General features: G+C 40.5%; 1 protein-coding gene across 1 annotated transcript in view; it reads left to right on the forward strand.

Moving 5' to 3' along the window:
- Positions 1 to 14,732, forward strand: part of LOC144687591 (E3 ubiquitin-protein ligase RMND5A) — a 41,182-nt gene extending 26,450 nt beyond the window's left edge. The window contains exons 5-10 of the mRNA XM_078553920.1: positions 658 to 758; positions 1,936 to 2,102; positions 4,005 to 4,170; positions 5,298 to 5,400; positions 7,760 to 7,914; positions 13,890 to 14,732. Coding sequence (XP_078410046.1) covers positions 658 to 758; positions 1,936 to 2,102; positions 4,005 to 4,170; positions 5,298 to 5,400; positions 7,760 to 7,914; positions 13,890 to 13,953 — 756 coding nt within the window. The 3' untranslated portion in view covers positions 13,954 to 14,732. The remainder of the gene's footprint in view (positions 1 to 657; positions 759 to 1,935; positions 2,103 to 4,004; positions 4,171 to 5,297; positions 5,401 to 7,759; positions 7,915 to 13,889) is intronic.
- The last annotated feature ends 1,130 nt before the right edge of the window (positions 14,733 to 15,862 follow it).

The following is a 15,862-nucleotide window of genomic DNA, read 5'->3' on the forward strand; positions in this document are numbered from 1 at the left end:
GACTTGTTTTTTGAGTGCTCATTTTTAATACTTGAAAAATAGTTTAGAAGCATAAAGCTTATTGTGCTAGCTGCAGATATCTCTTTTGTGATCGTAAGAGTGAAATTCTGAATAAGGCTTCCACAAGCTATCCTGGGAAGCCTGCTGCTGCCGCCATCCAGATCAAGCCCCAAACTGCTATCGACGTGAGCTTGGTCCTGGTTCCCTGTGCCACCAAAAGCTGGTTCTTGCCACGGGACGTAAGAACTAAGCTACTAAATATTGCTGTAAAGATAGACATGTTGCCGAAGCTTTTCATCTTGCCCTCATCAGGACAAACGTAAGAATTCCAAATTTCAAACAATCACAGCAATACTGCAGGAGAAAAGGGTGCTGATTGGTTGGCAAGTCGACTCTGGCCAAGTCTTTGCCATGGAGAAAGCGATGGAGAATGTGGCTCATTTATGCTTGTGAGAAGCGACATACATTTATACACAGGATCCCGTTCACTGCAAATATAAGGAATTTGTTGAAGCCTTGTGCCTTTTTTGAGTTGAGTTTCTCATATTTTGAGGAAACACAGTATTTTTGAGCAACAAGTAGTTTATTTGTCTCTTATCCATAATGATTTGTCAAATTGCACCTGGTATAGAAATATTGTACTCATTTGTCCATTAGGAAGCTGGCTTGTGCATAGAAGGAAACCAAAAGGAACCTTTTGTAGAACTAAATCGAATCTTGGAGGCACTCAGAGTAAGAGATCTAAGGCCTGCACTAGAGTAAGTTGCAATTTTTGAAATATTATACAGTGCGTTTTTAACAAATTTTGTTCAAGCAACTTGACAATCAGTAACAAAAGCAACATTTCAGAATTGACTGCCTCCTGTTTAGAAATGTTTGTGTTCATGGAATACAGTATAGTTCTGATTTGCGGTTATGGTTTCAAATTATGTCTTCATATTTCTTTGCTATCAATTGAGCAACTCTGAAAGAGTAATACAAAAGCAAAATATATCCGATGCTGGAAATCTGGAATAAAAACAGAAAATACTGGAAACATTCAGCAATTCAGGCAGCATCTGTGTACAGAGAAGCGGAGTTAACGTTTCAGGTCTGTGACCTTCCATCAATTCCGAGCTCCTCTTTCCACAGATGCTGCCTGAATTGCTGAGCACTTCTGGCATTTTCTGCTTTTATTAATGCCTGAAAGAGTCCTCCTTCTAAGAAGAAATGTTTCTATTAAAAGTGAAATACATTTTTGCTCAAATTTGAAAGAGTGGTGAAAGGCATTGAGAATTTTTGTTGTTCTGTGTATGTAGGTGGCTTTAGTTACTCTATTTGTGACTCCTGTCCAAATGTGGTAAGGTTATCTCAACACCATTTGGCCGTTTGGTGTTGTGCATTATTTTGCAATTAGAACGGGATTTATTTCTTAAACCTATTAAATTATAATCTTGTTTATTTTTTGCTTTTTTTATTCATTCATTCATAGGACATGTGTGTATCTCCGACAAGGCCTGCATTTATTGCCCATCCCTAGTTGCCTTTGGGAGGGTGTTGAGCTGCCTACAGCTAGGTGGCTTGCTATTTCAGAGGGCAGCTAAAAGTCAAACACATTGCTGTTTGTTTGGAATCACATAAGACATATCCAGTAAGGAGGGCAGATTTCCTTCCCTCAAGGATATTACTGAACCAGATGTATTTTTTACAACAATTAGGTAGTTACGTGGTCACCATTACTGATGCTGGCTTTTTATCTTCCAGATTTTTATTTAATTAACTGAATTTAAATTCTCCAGCTGTCTTGTGGGATATAAACACATGTCCCTGAATCATTACTCCAGGCATCTGGGTTACTAGTCCAGTAACATGACCACTGTGCTACAGTTCCCTTGGCTTATAGTGATTCCTGTCACAATCGCAGTTAACGCATTGGTAAATTTATTTTCCTTAAAGATGGGCAGTTGCAAACCGAGAGATGTTGATGGCACAGAACAGCTCCCTAGAGTTCAAGCTACACAGATTATATTTTATAAGCCTGTTAATGGGAGGCACTGAAAATCAAAGGGAAGCACTTCAATATGCCAAGAACTTCCAGCCGTTTGCTTTAAATCACCAGAAGGGTAAGCTGCGCTTTGGCTTGAGAATGTGTATTGTAGGAGCGCATGTTTTAATGTGTGTCATAGATTATATGTTTTTCTCTCAAATTTTCTCCCCTCTCATGTAGGCAATTCCACAGATGCCAGTTGCCCTCTGATTCTTGATCTAAACTGACATTATACAACAACAACATACATTTTATAGTGCTTTAACATAGTAAAAAGTCCCAACGTGTTTCACAGGGCGTGTTATCAGATAAACTTGACACCAATGCATGCAAGAAGATATTAGAACAGGTGACTAAAAATTTGCTCAAAGAGGGGGAGATTTAGGGCAGGAATTCCGGAGTGTGGGATCCAGATCACTGAAGGCACAACTGCCAGTGGTGGAGTGTAAGAAAATTGAAGGTGCACAAGAGGGTATAATTGGAAGTATGCAGTGTTCTTGGAAGGTTGTGGTACTGGAGGACGTTACAGAAATAGGGAAGGGGTGAGGCCATAGAGGAATTTGAACACAGCAGTGAGAATTTTTAAACTTGAGACATTTCAGCTGCAAATGGACTTGAGACAGAGCGGAAACATTTATACTTGAGTATTGATGGTGATCATTAGCAGGCTATTTAACTTGGGGGTATAGCAGCCAAGCTCAATTCTGTTCTCACCCAGTCTCTCCAAACAGTGCAGTTCCTTTGGGGATCTCCTAACTCTGGCTAATTTTATCTTCCCTATCCTAAAGCATTAAGGAAAATCATAGTGCCCTTTGCACCCATTAAAGTCAATTAATTTAGCACAAACTGGGGATTGAACTTGCAACCTATCTGATCAGTATATTTTACCCTACTCAGTGATGGAACTGAATTAGCAAGGAAAGCTTCCAACTTTGTAGATTAAAATGACATTTTTTGTGTTGGGAGATAGTAATTGCCAATGCATGTCCTTGAAACTCATAGTGCATTGGCCCTCAATGATTGATAGGAGAAGAAAGTGGGTATTTTACAGTTATGAGAAGTACAGAAAATAAAAAAGGTGTTGCAAATCTATGGGCTGAATCTTACCTACATCAGGTGGGTTGGGCGGGAGCAATCGGGGGCAGGCGTGGAGTCAATTGGCTGTGCGCTGCCATTTTATGTGGGCAGGCCAATTAAGGCCCGCCCTGCATAATGTGCATTCCATAGTGCTCAGCGCTACCTGTGCAGGTGGAGGGAGGAGGGAGAATCGGAGCCTGCGCTCTTTCGCACATACGCACGAAAGAGTGCAGCAACCTCCCTGAGGTATGGAGCAGCCTCAGGGAGATTGAATGGGCAATAAAAGTTTTTAGAAATTCAAGTAAAAAATTATTTAAACATGTCCCCTCATGTGACAGTGTCACATGAGCTGGGACATGTTTGTCAAGTTCACCAAATTTATTTATTAATTTTATAAAACCTTCAGGAAACCTCATCCTGCCCGTGGATAGGTTTCCTGGAGAACCTTAAGGTTGGACAGCAGTGTTAATGATAATGACTTTCTTAATGGCCTTAATAAGCCTTTGACAGTTCGGCAGGTGTGCCTCTGACACGCGCCCGCTGAATGCAATATCGGAATGATGCGCGATGATGTCAGGACGCGCGCCCAATGTCATCACACGTCATTTAGCGCGTCGGCATGTCGGGCCCATCCCTGCACGCCGATGGCGATATTCTGGCCGATGTGTACGTATAGAAATGAGCAATGTATTATGTGAGAATGTTTTCCTTTATATTTAATTTGAATGTAAAAGGTAGACTGCTATAAAATGCTGGACAGGGGAGGAAAGTAGGAACAAAATGAACAAACATTTATAATAAAGCTGGTACATTTTAAGATTGTAAAAGTAATTTTGATTTTGGAGATTGATGCATGCTCGTTTTAGTTAATATACATACTCTGATTTTTGTTTCTTTACAGACATCCAAGTGCTAATGGGAAGCCTTGTTTACTTGAGACAGGGAATAGCAAACTCGCCATATATGCATCTGTTAGATTCTAATCAGTGGGCTGATATTTGTGATATCTTCACCAGGGATGCCTGCTCTCTCCTTGGTCTCTCAGTAGAATCACCACTGAGTGTCAGGTATGAGTAAATATTGTTAGATCAGATTACACAATCATATTTTCTGAGGGCTCATACATATTCGGAACTGAACTGAGATTACCCAAACTCATTTCGTCTTTTGCACCCAGCAGACAGAGACTCTTAAGTCCAGTCTGGACCTAATTTGATCCCAGGTCCCAAAGGTAAAATATCAGCATCCAAATCACTTGAGTGCACCTATCTTGTACGCTTTTAATGGAGGTCATGTTAATGCTCAATGAATAAATTAGCACATGTGCAATAAATCTACTAAGATTTACCCATAGAACACTCTATCATTTGTGCCTTCAGTATGTGTTGTGCAGTGGCCTACGGTTAGTAAAGGTTTTGAAATTTCAAAATGTGCTTAGTCTACAATACGAGCACAGGATAAGGGGACTAAGTGGGCTGTTTCTGTGCTGTATATTCTATGTAATGAAATTATGATTTCATAATCTCAGAGATTGATCCTGATGTAGTTGCATATTGGTGAACTACTTTTATTCACTTGATGGCAGTGTTGTACCACTTCAAATTCACATGTGTAAATTATACTTCCTGTTGTTACATACCTAATCTTATTGACCCTGCATCAGGAAGTACAAACGAAGACTAGGTGACCCTCCTCACTTCAAAAATAAAAACTCTCTAAGAATGATTCATCTTATTTTCACGCATCTTCTAACTAATTTGAGAATTGGGATTTCTGTGTTCTCAGTCAAGGGACTGTTTTGTTTGGAAAAACTTCAGGAGAGAACATTTTTTTTTCTTTTTAGTAACTAGAAAAATCATTTCTCAATTCTATGATCATTAGGGCTTAATTTACCTTACCATTGTTCACTCTAAACAACTTCTACATAGCAGTTTCACATCCTCGTGGATTTTGTAATATTTAAACATCTTTTCACCATAAACCCATCAAGATTGCTGGATCATCGCTCCCAAACCTTTTCAGTTGGACATTATGCTACATTGATGAAACATTTGTCATACCATGCTTTCTAATACCATATATCTTATGTTCACAAGAGCTATTTAAAAGCTAATTCACGATAAGCTGTATGCTATGTTTGAAATGTTTCAAATTAAGTTGATATATGTATATCTATTAAGAATTATTTATTCAGTTTTTCAGCAGGGTGTATTGCATTGCCAGCTCTCATTAACATTAAGGCAGTCATTGAGCAGAGACAATGCACTGGAGTATGGAATCAGAAGGATGAGTTGCCAGTAAGTGCATATTAATGTTTATATTCAGATTACACATAAACCCATGTTAAACACAGACCCGCGGTAGAGCTTGGACCTTCAGCTTAAGGTTGAATGCTGGAATTGGCAGCCAACCTCAGGAAGGTTGTTGCTACCTGCTCACTATAATGACAGTTAGCCAAGAAAGAATCCATTGTATAAGTTGTTCAAACAGGTTCTTTTTTCAGTTGGGAGATTAATGCCGAGTGCTGCTTATACTTGGTGACTCTTCAGGCTGCTTAAAAATATGATGGAGATACATTAAAGTGAGTTGTGTCAAAAGGAGGCAAGAAAATCATTTATGTTCAAAATACTTCTTTGCCACTCCTATTTAGTCCACATTCAATGTTGAGCACCTTAAAGAAAGTGTTAGCATTTTGGTAGCACTCTATATACTAGTATTCAAGGAAAGTTCTTGATTCCTGATCCTGCAGTTTTGCACACTGTTGTGTTCTCATTTTAAAGCCTAGGACCCCAGTGTTGAAGCAGTCTCAAGTTAGAGACATAAAAATCTAGTCTGTGGTGCATACTAAGGCCACTAACCTAAACATTAACCCCTTTCCTGAGATTTAGTCCTCTGATGCTGTCACCAGATGTTGCCTTATCTCCAACAGCGAGCTGTATTTTTAAACATGATGGCACTGCCTCGAGAGATTGTTTGTTCCATGATATCCAAGATGCATTGTTGCTGGTGACAAATATAAATAATGGTCAGAGTTCTGGTTAGTGCAAGCTGCCATTTTATATGTAGCTGAGCAATGACCCATCCATACAGTTCAGTAATTTGTTTTTGCATTATTAGTCTATGTAGACAAAATCAAAGAAGCAGTATGGTGACAAAGTTTGAACAACGAAAGAGTGCAAAGTTTAAAAAAAAATACCACGTGGTAGCATTTAACTTATACAAGGCCACGGAGCACTGCAATTTTGGGCAGCTCATTATAGGAAGGACATAAAAACAATCGAAAGATGCGGTGGTAGCATTTAACTTATACAAGGCCACGGAGCACTGCAATTTTGGGCAGCTCATTACAGGAAGGACATAAAAACAATCGAAAGGTACAGCTTAGATTCACTAGGATCTTACCCAAAACCTTTCTGAAAGTCTCCTCACTTTATTGGCTGTGCAGTGAAGTTCTAAGGGGGAGTAGATTAGGGGCAGCTCAATACAGTCTTTTCTGGGGAAAACACAGCTTCCTATTTAGCCCTTGTTTGATATTAAGTTGACAATATTACACAGGGGCTGTGAGGATGGCTGTTGTCAGAAATTGGAATTATAACTTCAATTTTCCCACTGTTGTTGTGTTGCTGTGAAGCAATTTCACATCTGGCGATACAGAAGTGGAGCAACTTAAGTTTAGTAGTTCGAGTAGAAATGAAAACTCTCAGTAATGTAGCTGGTGGTTTCAATCCTGATGTCCAGGCTGCAGATGCAGTGTAGTACTGGTGTCTTGAAGCTTGGCTGCATTTTTGATGAGCATCCTTGTCATGATGCTCCTGTTGGGAGCATTGCCTAACAAGCTACAATTGGGTGTCTCCCATTGCAAGCTAACACTCTGTACATCTTATGACTAGAGAGAGCTTCAGAATCTCAAAAAACTGCAGCTGTATTTAGAACTAGCATTTATGATAGGTATTTTATAGTAAATTGATTGCCCCCTTACACATCTGCAGTGTGAAGTATTAGGTAACCTGAAATTGGGATTTGACATTATTATTAGGCATAGAGGGGGCTTGGTGACTGCCTGTACTGTACTTAAATTGGGAGTGCTTGTGCCTGAAGTAAGGGAGCTTTCCTAGGGCTGGTATCCCCTAATTTAGAAATAGGGGAAAAAGATACTGTTGCCCCTTGTTAATATGTGGCTGGTGCAATTCACAAGCATCTCTTTTTAAAATAATTGCCTAGTATTACATCAAACGATATATATATGGATTGATGTTATATTGTCCTTTTGTTACCTCTTCAGATTACCAGTTCTTTATCTGCCTCCCATTGGTTTCCTGTATGCAACAGACTGATTGCAAGGTTCTCATCCTTGTGTCAAATCACTCCATGGTCTTGCCCCTTCCTACTTTTCCTTTGGCTGTGCATCACTGTACACACCTTCCCCTCAGATACTGATCCAGTTCCAAAAATTCTTCTGCCTAGCCATCTTTGTTTTTGTCCTCAAAATTCTTATTAACATTTTCTTTGGCTGTGCCTTTGCTCTCCAATCAAACCCACTTTCCATCCCCGCCAGCCCCCCACACTCTTGCTTGCTTCTTACCATTTCTGAAACCTTGCTCCCTTACAAAGAAAGTCATATTGATGCATCTTATTTTTCTACTGATTGTTTTCTAGATTGAAGTAGACCTGGGTAAAAAATGTTGGTACCACTCAATATTTGCATGCCCAATTCTTCGACAACAGACCACAGAATCCAATCCACCTATGAAGCTTGTCTGTGGCCACATAATCTCACGAGATGCTCTGAACAAAATGATCAATGGAAGCAAGTAAGTGCTGTCCCACAAATTTGCTTGGATGTTTCTATTTAATGTTTGCAGTTATTGAACACCCAGATGAAATAGTTAGTGCATATTTGGTGCATATTTTCAAAATTTCTTCAGTAGAAAAGGAGTTCTTCATTCAGCCTCTCATGCTTGTTCTGACATTTAATTAGATCATGGTTGATCTGTACCACTACTTCATTTACCTGCCCTTATTCACATTGCCTGATAGTGTTATCCACAAAAAATATTGATCTCAATCTTCAGATATTTCTATTAACTCGGCACCACAACGTTTAGAAGCAGGAGTCGATCATATGGCTCGTTAAGCATGCTCCACCATTCAATATGACCATGGCTGATCTTTGGCTTCAACTCCACTTTACCACTCACTCCCGATATCCGCTGATTCCCTGAGACACCAAAGATCTGTCTATCTCAGTCTTAAATGTATTCAACGATGGAGCGTCCACAATCCTTGGTGGGTAGAGAATTCCAAAGACTCTCAACCCTTTGAGTGAAGAAATTTCTCCTCATCTCGGTCCGAAATGATCGCCCCCTTACCCTAAGACTGTGCCCCTAGATTCTAGGGGAAACTACCTCTCAGTGTCTACCTGGTCAATCCCCTTCAGAATCTTGTATGTTTCAATAAGATCACCTCTCATTCTTCTAAACTCCAGAGAATATCGGTCCAATTTACTCGGCCTGCCCACACCATTTTGGGGGAAGAGTTCCAGATTTTGCTACCCTTCATGTGAAAAAATGCTACCTGATTTCACTTCTAAATTGGGCCCAGCTCTAATGCTAAGATTATGCCGCCTTATTCTGGATTCGCACACTGGAGGAAGTAATTTCTCCACATTGATGTCATTGAATATTTTTTCATCTTAAATGTGAATGTGCAAATATTAAATGGATAGCTTAGGAAATATTAAATAACTACAGATTATTGTTTAGCTTCTTGCCCTAGAATGTAAGCACATGTTTTCATCCCATTCGTTTTTAATTTTATTTTAGTTGCTGCTTATTCCTCCGTCCTAACCGGCATCCACAACTAACAATTTCTTGGTTGTGATGGTGGAAGAATGGCTTGTCCGTAATCCTCTGTCCAGAACACCCAATAGAATAGGCATGAATGTAAACGAAGGTAGTTTCTATTGGTGGAAATAGGTAATTACCATGCGCTGCACCAGCCCTCTAGGGACGGGCTGGGAGGCAGGTGGGGCGGGAGGCATGTAAAATGGTGAGAGGAGGTGGGGATCGATTGCCCGTTATCTTCCTGCTGCCATGGAATTTTACCAGCAGTGGTAAGGTGAAGGATGGCATCTTTCGGTCTCTTCCACGCACCCCCCCACCCCCAACCCAGAGGCCAATTGAGCCAAAAACAGAAAATGCTGGAAAAACTCAGCAGGTCTAACAGCATCTGTGGAGAGAAACACAGAGCTAACATTTCAAGCCCTTATGATTCTTCAGAGCTACAGAGAAGTAAAAATGTGATGAAATTTATACTGTTTAAGCGGGGGGTGGAGCAGGTGAAGCTGGATCGAAGGCCAGCGATAGATGGGGCAAAGGAGAGATTGCCAAAGATGTCATGGACAAAGGGGTGTTAATGGTATCGTTACTGGCTAAAGGAGTCATTTTGAGCTAAGGAGCAATTGAGGCATTTAAATGGCCAACTAAAGGTCTCTTCCTGCCACCACTGGGATTTTACCAATGGCGATTGGGCCCTCCTTTGCATGGGAGATCACCTGGTGAACACTGTTGGCCTCACTGCAGACTCTGGCTGGAGCGGGTGGTGGTGAGGGGGCTCCTGATCGGGCCTGGGATGGAGGTGGGAGCCTGGTGGCAACGGCTCTGGTGTCCTCAATTTCCATTTACCTGGCTGTGAGGATGCCGCTCCCATGGCATCCTCTCTACTAGGCGTAGTGCCAGAAGTGGCCAGCTCTCCTGTGAAAGCTGACACTGCTGGCCGTCTGGGTAGGGCCCATACCTGAAACAGACGTTAGGGCCTTTCCATATACCCTGCAAATGATGCTGGCTAGTCTCTGGGAAGCCAGGTTTGTGTGTGACTTAACAGGAATGCTAAAGGGACCGCCTGTTGGGCTGCAACTAGTTAGATACGATCTTAAAACTCCCTTGAATACGGAATCGAGAGGAGCAAGAGTGACCCCCCCCCTCCAAACTCCACATTCAAAGAAAATGGGTCACTGCTCCTCCTCTCCCCTGTCACCTGCCTCAATCACCCCCTTTTCTGGTTCCTTTAACCATTTACCCGATTTTCAGTGCGCTTAGACAGCAAGCTGGTTAGCAGAGACCTATCTTTGGGTGTGCATTACGTGCTTGGGTTGTCTCCTGCGCTCCCTGAATTTCTAGGCCTGTGACTCTGATATGACTTGCATGGGCACCTTGGACTGATTTAAAATGAAACGGTGCCCAAGGACAGATGCGATGTAGCCAAATATACTAAATGAAGGTATGGGGGAATCATCACAGCCATCCATGAGCCAGCTTGTTACATTTTAGCTGGGAGTGGAGAGGATGTGATAACAGGACACTTAGAAAATATCAACAGGATTAGACAAAGTCAGCATGGATTTATGAAAGGGAAATCATCTTTGACAAACCTACTGGAGTTTTTTGAGGATGTAACTAGCAGAATAGATGAAGGAGAACCAGTGGATGTGGTGCATTTGGATTTTCAGAAAGCTTTTGATGAAGTCCCACATGAGAGGTTAATGTGCTAAATTAGAGAACATGGGATTGGGGGTAATATATTGACATGGATTGAGAATTGGTTAGCAGACAGGAAACAGGAATAAATGGGTCTTTTTTGGACTGGCAGGCGATGATTAAGGGGGTACTGCAGGGATCAGTGCTTGGGCCCCAGCTATTCACAATATACATCAATGATTTGGATGAGGGAACCAAATGTAATATTTCCAAGTTTGCTGACGACACAAAACTAGGTGGGAATGAGAGTGGTGAGGAGGATGTTAAGAGACTTCAAGGTGATTTAGACAGGTTGAGTGAGTAGGCAAATACATGGCAGATGCAGTATAACGTGGATAAGTTTGAAGTTATCCACTTCGGTAGAAAAAACAGAATGGCAGAATATTATTTAAATGGTAATAGTTTGGGAAATGTTGATTTACAAAGGGACATGGGTGTCCTTGTACACCAGCCACTGAATGCAAGCATGTAGGTGCAGCAAGCAGTTAAGAAGGCAAATGGTATGCTGGCCTTCATTGCGAGAAGACTTGAGTACAGGAGCAAGGATGCCTTGCTGCAGCTATACAGGGCCTTGGTTAGACCACACCTGAAGTATTGTGTGCAGTTTTGGTCTCCTTACCTGAGAAAGGATATACTTGCCATAGAGGGAGTGCAGCGAAGGTTCACCAGACTGATTCCTGGGATGGCAGGATTGTCGTATGAGGAGTGATGGGCTGACTCGGCCTGTATTCATTAGAGTTTAGAAGAATGAGAGGGGACCTCATTGAAATGTATAAAATTCTGACAGAGCTGGACAGACTGGATGCAGGGATGATGTTTCCTCTGGCTGGGTGGGGGCTCTAGAACAAGGGGTCACAATCTCAGAATATGGGGTAGGCCATCTAGGACTGAGATGAGGAGAAACTTCTTCACTCAGGGTGGCGAACATGTGGAATTCTCTACCACAGAGGGCTGTGGAGGCCAAGTGACTGAATATATTTAAGAAGGAAATTGATAGATTTCTAGATTCTAAAGGCATCAACGGGTATGGGCAGAGAGCAGGAGTATGGCGTTGCGATAGAGGATCAGCCATGAACATATTGAATGGCAGAGCAGGCTCAAAGGGCCAAAAGACCTACTCCTGCTTCTATTTTTCTGTGTTTCTATGTTCTAGGTTTCTAATCAAGGAGAATCAGAGGGCCAAATGACATCTCCATCTGCTCATTTAGGATCCAGAAAAGCTGCCACTCTTTGTTTATGAATTTTAATAAAGCCTTTGACAAAGTACCACAAAAGGCTAGTGAAAAAATGAAGGCACGTTGAATAGGGGGGTTGGGGCGGGGTGGGGTCAGTGTCAGCTTAGATTAAAAAATTGGCTTACGGACAGAAAACAGCGAGTCATGGTAAATGGATTTTTTTTTAGACTGGGGGTACGCTAGACAGTGGTGTTCCCCAAGAATCAGTGGTAGGACCACTTCTTTTGTAATTTAAATAAATGACTTGGATATTGAAATACAGTAAAATATAAAAATTTGCTGTGGTTGGCTGTGAGCATGATTGCAACAGGATATAAGCTGGCAGAATGGGCACACAAGTGACAGATGTATGAGGTGATGTTTTTTGACAGAATGGATTGGGAGAGGGCATATCTATTAAATGTTGCAGTTCTAAAGAATGTACAGTGGGACCTTGGGGATCATGTGCATAGATCTTTGAAGATGGCAGGACATATCAGGAGAATGGTTAGCAAAGCACGTGGGAAATTGGGCTACGTAAATTGAGGTATTGAGTACAAAAGTAGGAAAGTAATGCTGTACCTGTTAAGGCTGCAGCTAGAGCTTTGTATCCAGTTCTGGTCGCCACATTTTGGGAAGGATGTGAGGGTCCTTGAGAGGGTGTAAAGGAGACTTACTAGAATGGTTCCAGGGATGAGGAATTTTAGCTACTAGATTACTTGGAGAGTTAATTGGAGAAGCTGGAGTTGTTTCTCCTTGGAACCATGGAAATTGAGGAGAGATTTGATAGAGGTGTACAAGATTATGACAGGTTTAGATAAGGTAAACAAAGAAAAGCTGTTCCAATAGTTGATGGTAGTTGACTAGTGGGGACAGGTTTAAGGTTTAGGCAAGAGAGGCTGGGGGATACGGGGAAGAAATTTTTACACAGCGAGTGTTAATGACCTGGATCTCGCTGCCTGTGAGTGTGGTGAAACCAGAGACGATGAATGATTTCAAAAGGAAATTGGATGAGCACTTGAGGGAAATAATCTTACGGGACCATTTGGATAGAGTTGGGGAATGAGGCTGATTGGATTGTTCCACGCGGGGCTGGTATGACTCAATGGGCCGAATGGCAGCCTCCTGTGCTGTAATGACTCTGTTTCGACTCCATGATTCTAAAGATGATGTAGTGTTGGAAATATTTGTCACTTTGTGCTAAGATAACAACTTGGGTGTGTTGGTCCACTTTTTCTCATTTATTTGTGTTATATTGCTTAGTTGGTCATGTGACAGTTTTGATTATCACGTGGCAGTGGAAGTAAATTAAATAGGTAAATAGCCAGTGTTGCCCAAGTTCATGAAACAAAATAAGATGAGGGAAACACACATTGATTTCATTTTAAATGTTAGGAACTTTGCAGATGAAAAACAAAGTTATGTTAAACCTGTTTTAATCAGTGAACCCCTATGACAGTAAGAGTTCCTTTAACCTTGGTCTGTTATATACATTTCAGCTCACAGGAACGCTCTGCTATGGTGGTAGAATCATCCTGTTTTGTTTAGCGTCCAATCATAGGACAGTTATAAAGTCAAATTGGAAATTAATAGCTAAAATTATATCTACATTTTCAGTACTATACCCAAAGACGAAAGTAACCTACGAACACATTTCCAAACAGGCTTCTGATTTCAGAATTGGCAGTGCAATCAACATTGCGGGGAATGCTGACTTGATTGAGAGACCTGAGCACCTCTACTGCTAACTCTCTGTCCAAAATGGATTTGAACCTAAGAGTCAGATAGTAATCTGAGTTTGGGCAGTATAATTGGTAGGCTATTATTTAATTCTGATGATTTATCAATGATTAGCACAGAATTAACAATCAATGTGAGAAACACAAAAATGTCTTTGGTGCAGTCTTGGGGTAACCGGAGTTGTGCTTCGTGTTGAAATATGTTTGGTAGGGTGATCACGATAGATTGTTTATCTTCCTGAGATTCTTTTTACTGTGATTTTCTAATGACCATTCATTTTTTTTCTTCACTCCCTAGGTTAAAATGCCCATATTGTCCAATGGAGCAGGCACCAGCAGATGCAAAACAGATCTTCTTTTGAAGATTATTGTGATTTCGGGAGTGGCTTAAGAATTTTGAGCAGTGCTGCAGCAATTCATTGTTCTGTTGGACAAATGCTAAGTTGTAGAATGGTGTGTACATGCCGACGTGTATTTGGGATGAACGAAAGAGGAAAACTACTGGATATAAATTGGTTGCAATAGGGCTTTGGAACTCAGCTTGGTCTTGGTATTTGATCAAGTGAGTACACCAGCACTCACCATTTCATGCAGTTATTTTATATTGAGACAATACTAGCAGTGCATTTTTTAAACTTAAAATATATGTAATCACCCATGAACAACGCATTTCATATGATTCCTCATAGTATCATTGTCATTTCATGGGTTAAATTTGATTTTTTAAAGTTCAGTGTGATCTTCATTCTTTAAAAAAATAGAAAAATTGAATGTATGAGTAGATAATAACTACTGGTAATGTTTGCATACCTTTCTATGTTGGTTTGATTGAGGTAGCTTTGATATATTTTCGTGTAATTTCTTTCCTGACACAATTTGACACAAGCTCAAATATTGAGTGTGCATATATTAAGCCCCCAGGGGCTGATTATTTAAATTTACTGTAAATTTAAACAGCATTTGCATCAGAAGTGGACTAGCAAAGTATTGGCATGGGGAAGGCAACAATGCATGAAGGATAGACGTGTATAATTTTGCTTCATGTAGATAATTTAGTTAGGTGTATGGTACCATGTCCAATACATAATTACAATCTGAAATATAAAACTGAAAAATCTTATTAAACAAGTTGTATACCAAACATTTGTGTACTTTGTCACTGTTTGAGGTGTACACTATCATTGCAGGATGGGTTCTGTTGAAGGATGGGTCAGTTTGTTATCTTCCAGCATATGGATGGTGAAATTTCATTATAACTGTTCTTAATTATTTTCTCTGATTTATTGTATGAATTAATTTAATGTTAAAGTCTGCACTTTGGAAAGGAGTTCTGAAATACTTTAATGGCATCATGGTGACATTTGTGAACAGTGTTGAAATTTAATTAGCTTTCTCTCCCTTTAGCTTCATGTTACAAGTCACTTTTTTTATTCATGCTAGTTGTGTACTTTTTACATTGTCGCTACAGGTTAAGCCCCCAAATATCCGAGATGAGCAAAAAAGCATTTCAGATTTAGATCATATTTTATCAGTTGCTGAATAGCTGTAATTTTAATATTACTCAGGGAACGCAACTCAAGAATGCAGGCGCATTTTTGGCTAAACCTGCTTTTCTGGATAAATAAAGTTTATTGTTGGATAGAGAATCGCTTGTCTAATGAGCGTGAACACGGTTCATTTATCTCTGGAATTTCAATGCAAATATGATGCTTCATTGGGATAGCAGCCTCTTTCCTGCAAAATCAGCCTGCTAAAGTTCAATGTTTGTGATTAATGCATGCCTCTGAAACCTAATCGTTGAATTTAAGAGACAGCATTTGCTGCATTCCTAGTCTCCAGTAACAAGTCCACAGGTTTGAGAGACTGTCTTGTATTTATGTAGCTCTTTTCATGACTACAGAGCATCCCAAAGTGCTTTACAGGCAGTTAAGTACTTTCTTGAAGGGTAGTCACCATTGTAATGTAGGAAATGCAGCAGCCAATTACTGTACACAAAGCTCCCACAAAGTGTTGTGATAGTGATCCTCTAATGGACTAGAATACAAGGGATTAGAAATTATACTACAGCTAGAAGTCATACTACAGCTGGACAAAGACCTGGTTAGATCACACCTGGAGTACTGTGAGCGGTTCTGTGTACTACATCTTAAAGATATATTGGCCTTGGAGTGCGACATAGATAAAGAGATGTTACAAAAACTAGGGATATCCTCTGGAATTTAGAAGATCGGGGTGAATTGATCGAAGTTTTCAAAATAGTACAGGGAATTG

This window comes from Cetorhinus maximus, chromosome 1, assembly GCF_964194155.1.
Source record: "Cetorhinus maximus chromosome 1, sCetMax3.hap1.1, whole genome shotgun sequence".
NCBI classification, from domain to species: Eukaryota; Metazoa; Chordata; class Chondrichthyes; order Lamniformes; family Cetorhinidae; genus Cetorhinus; species Cetorhinus maximus.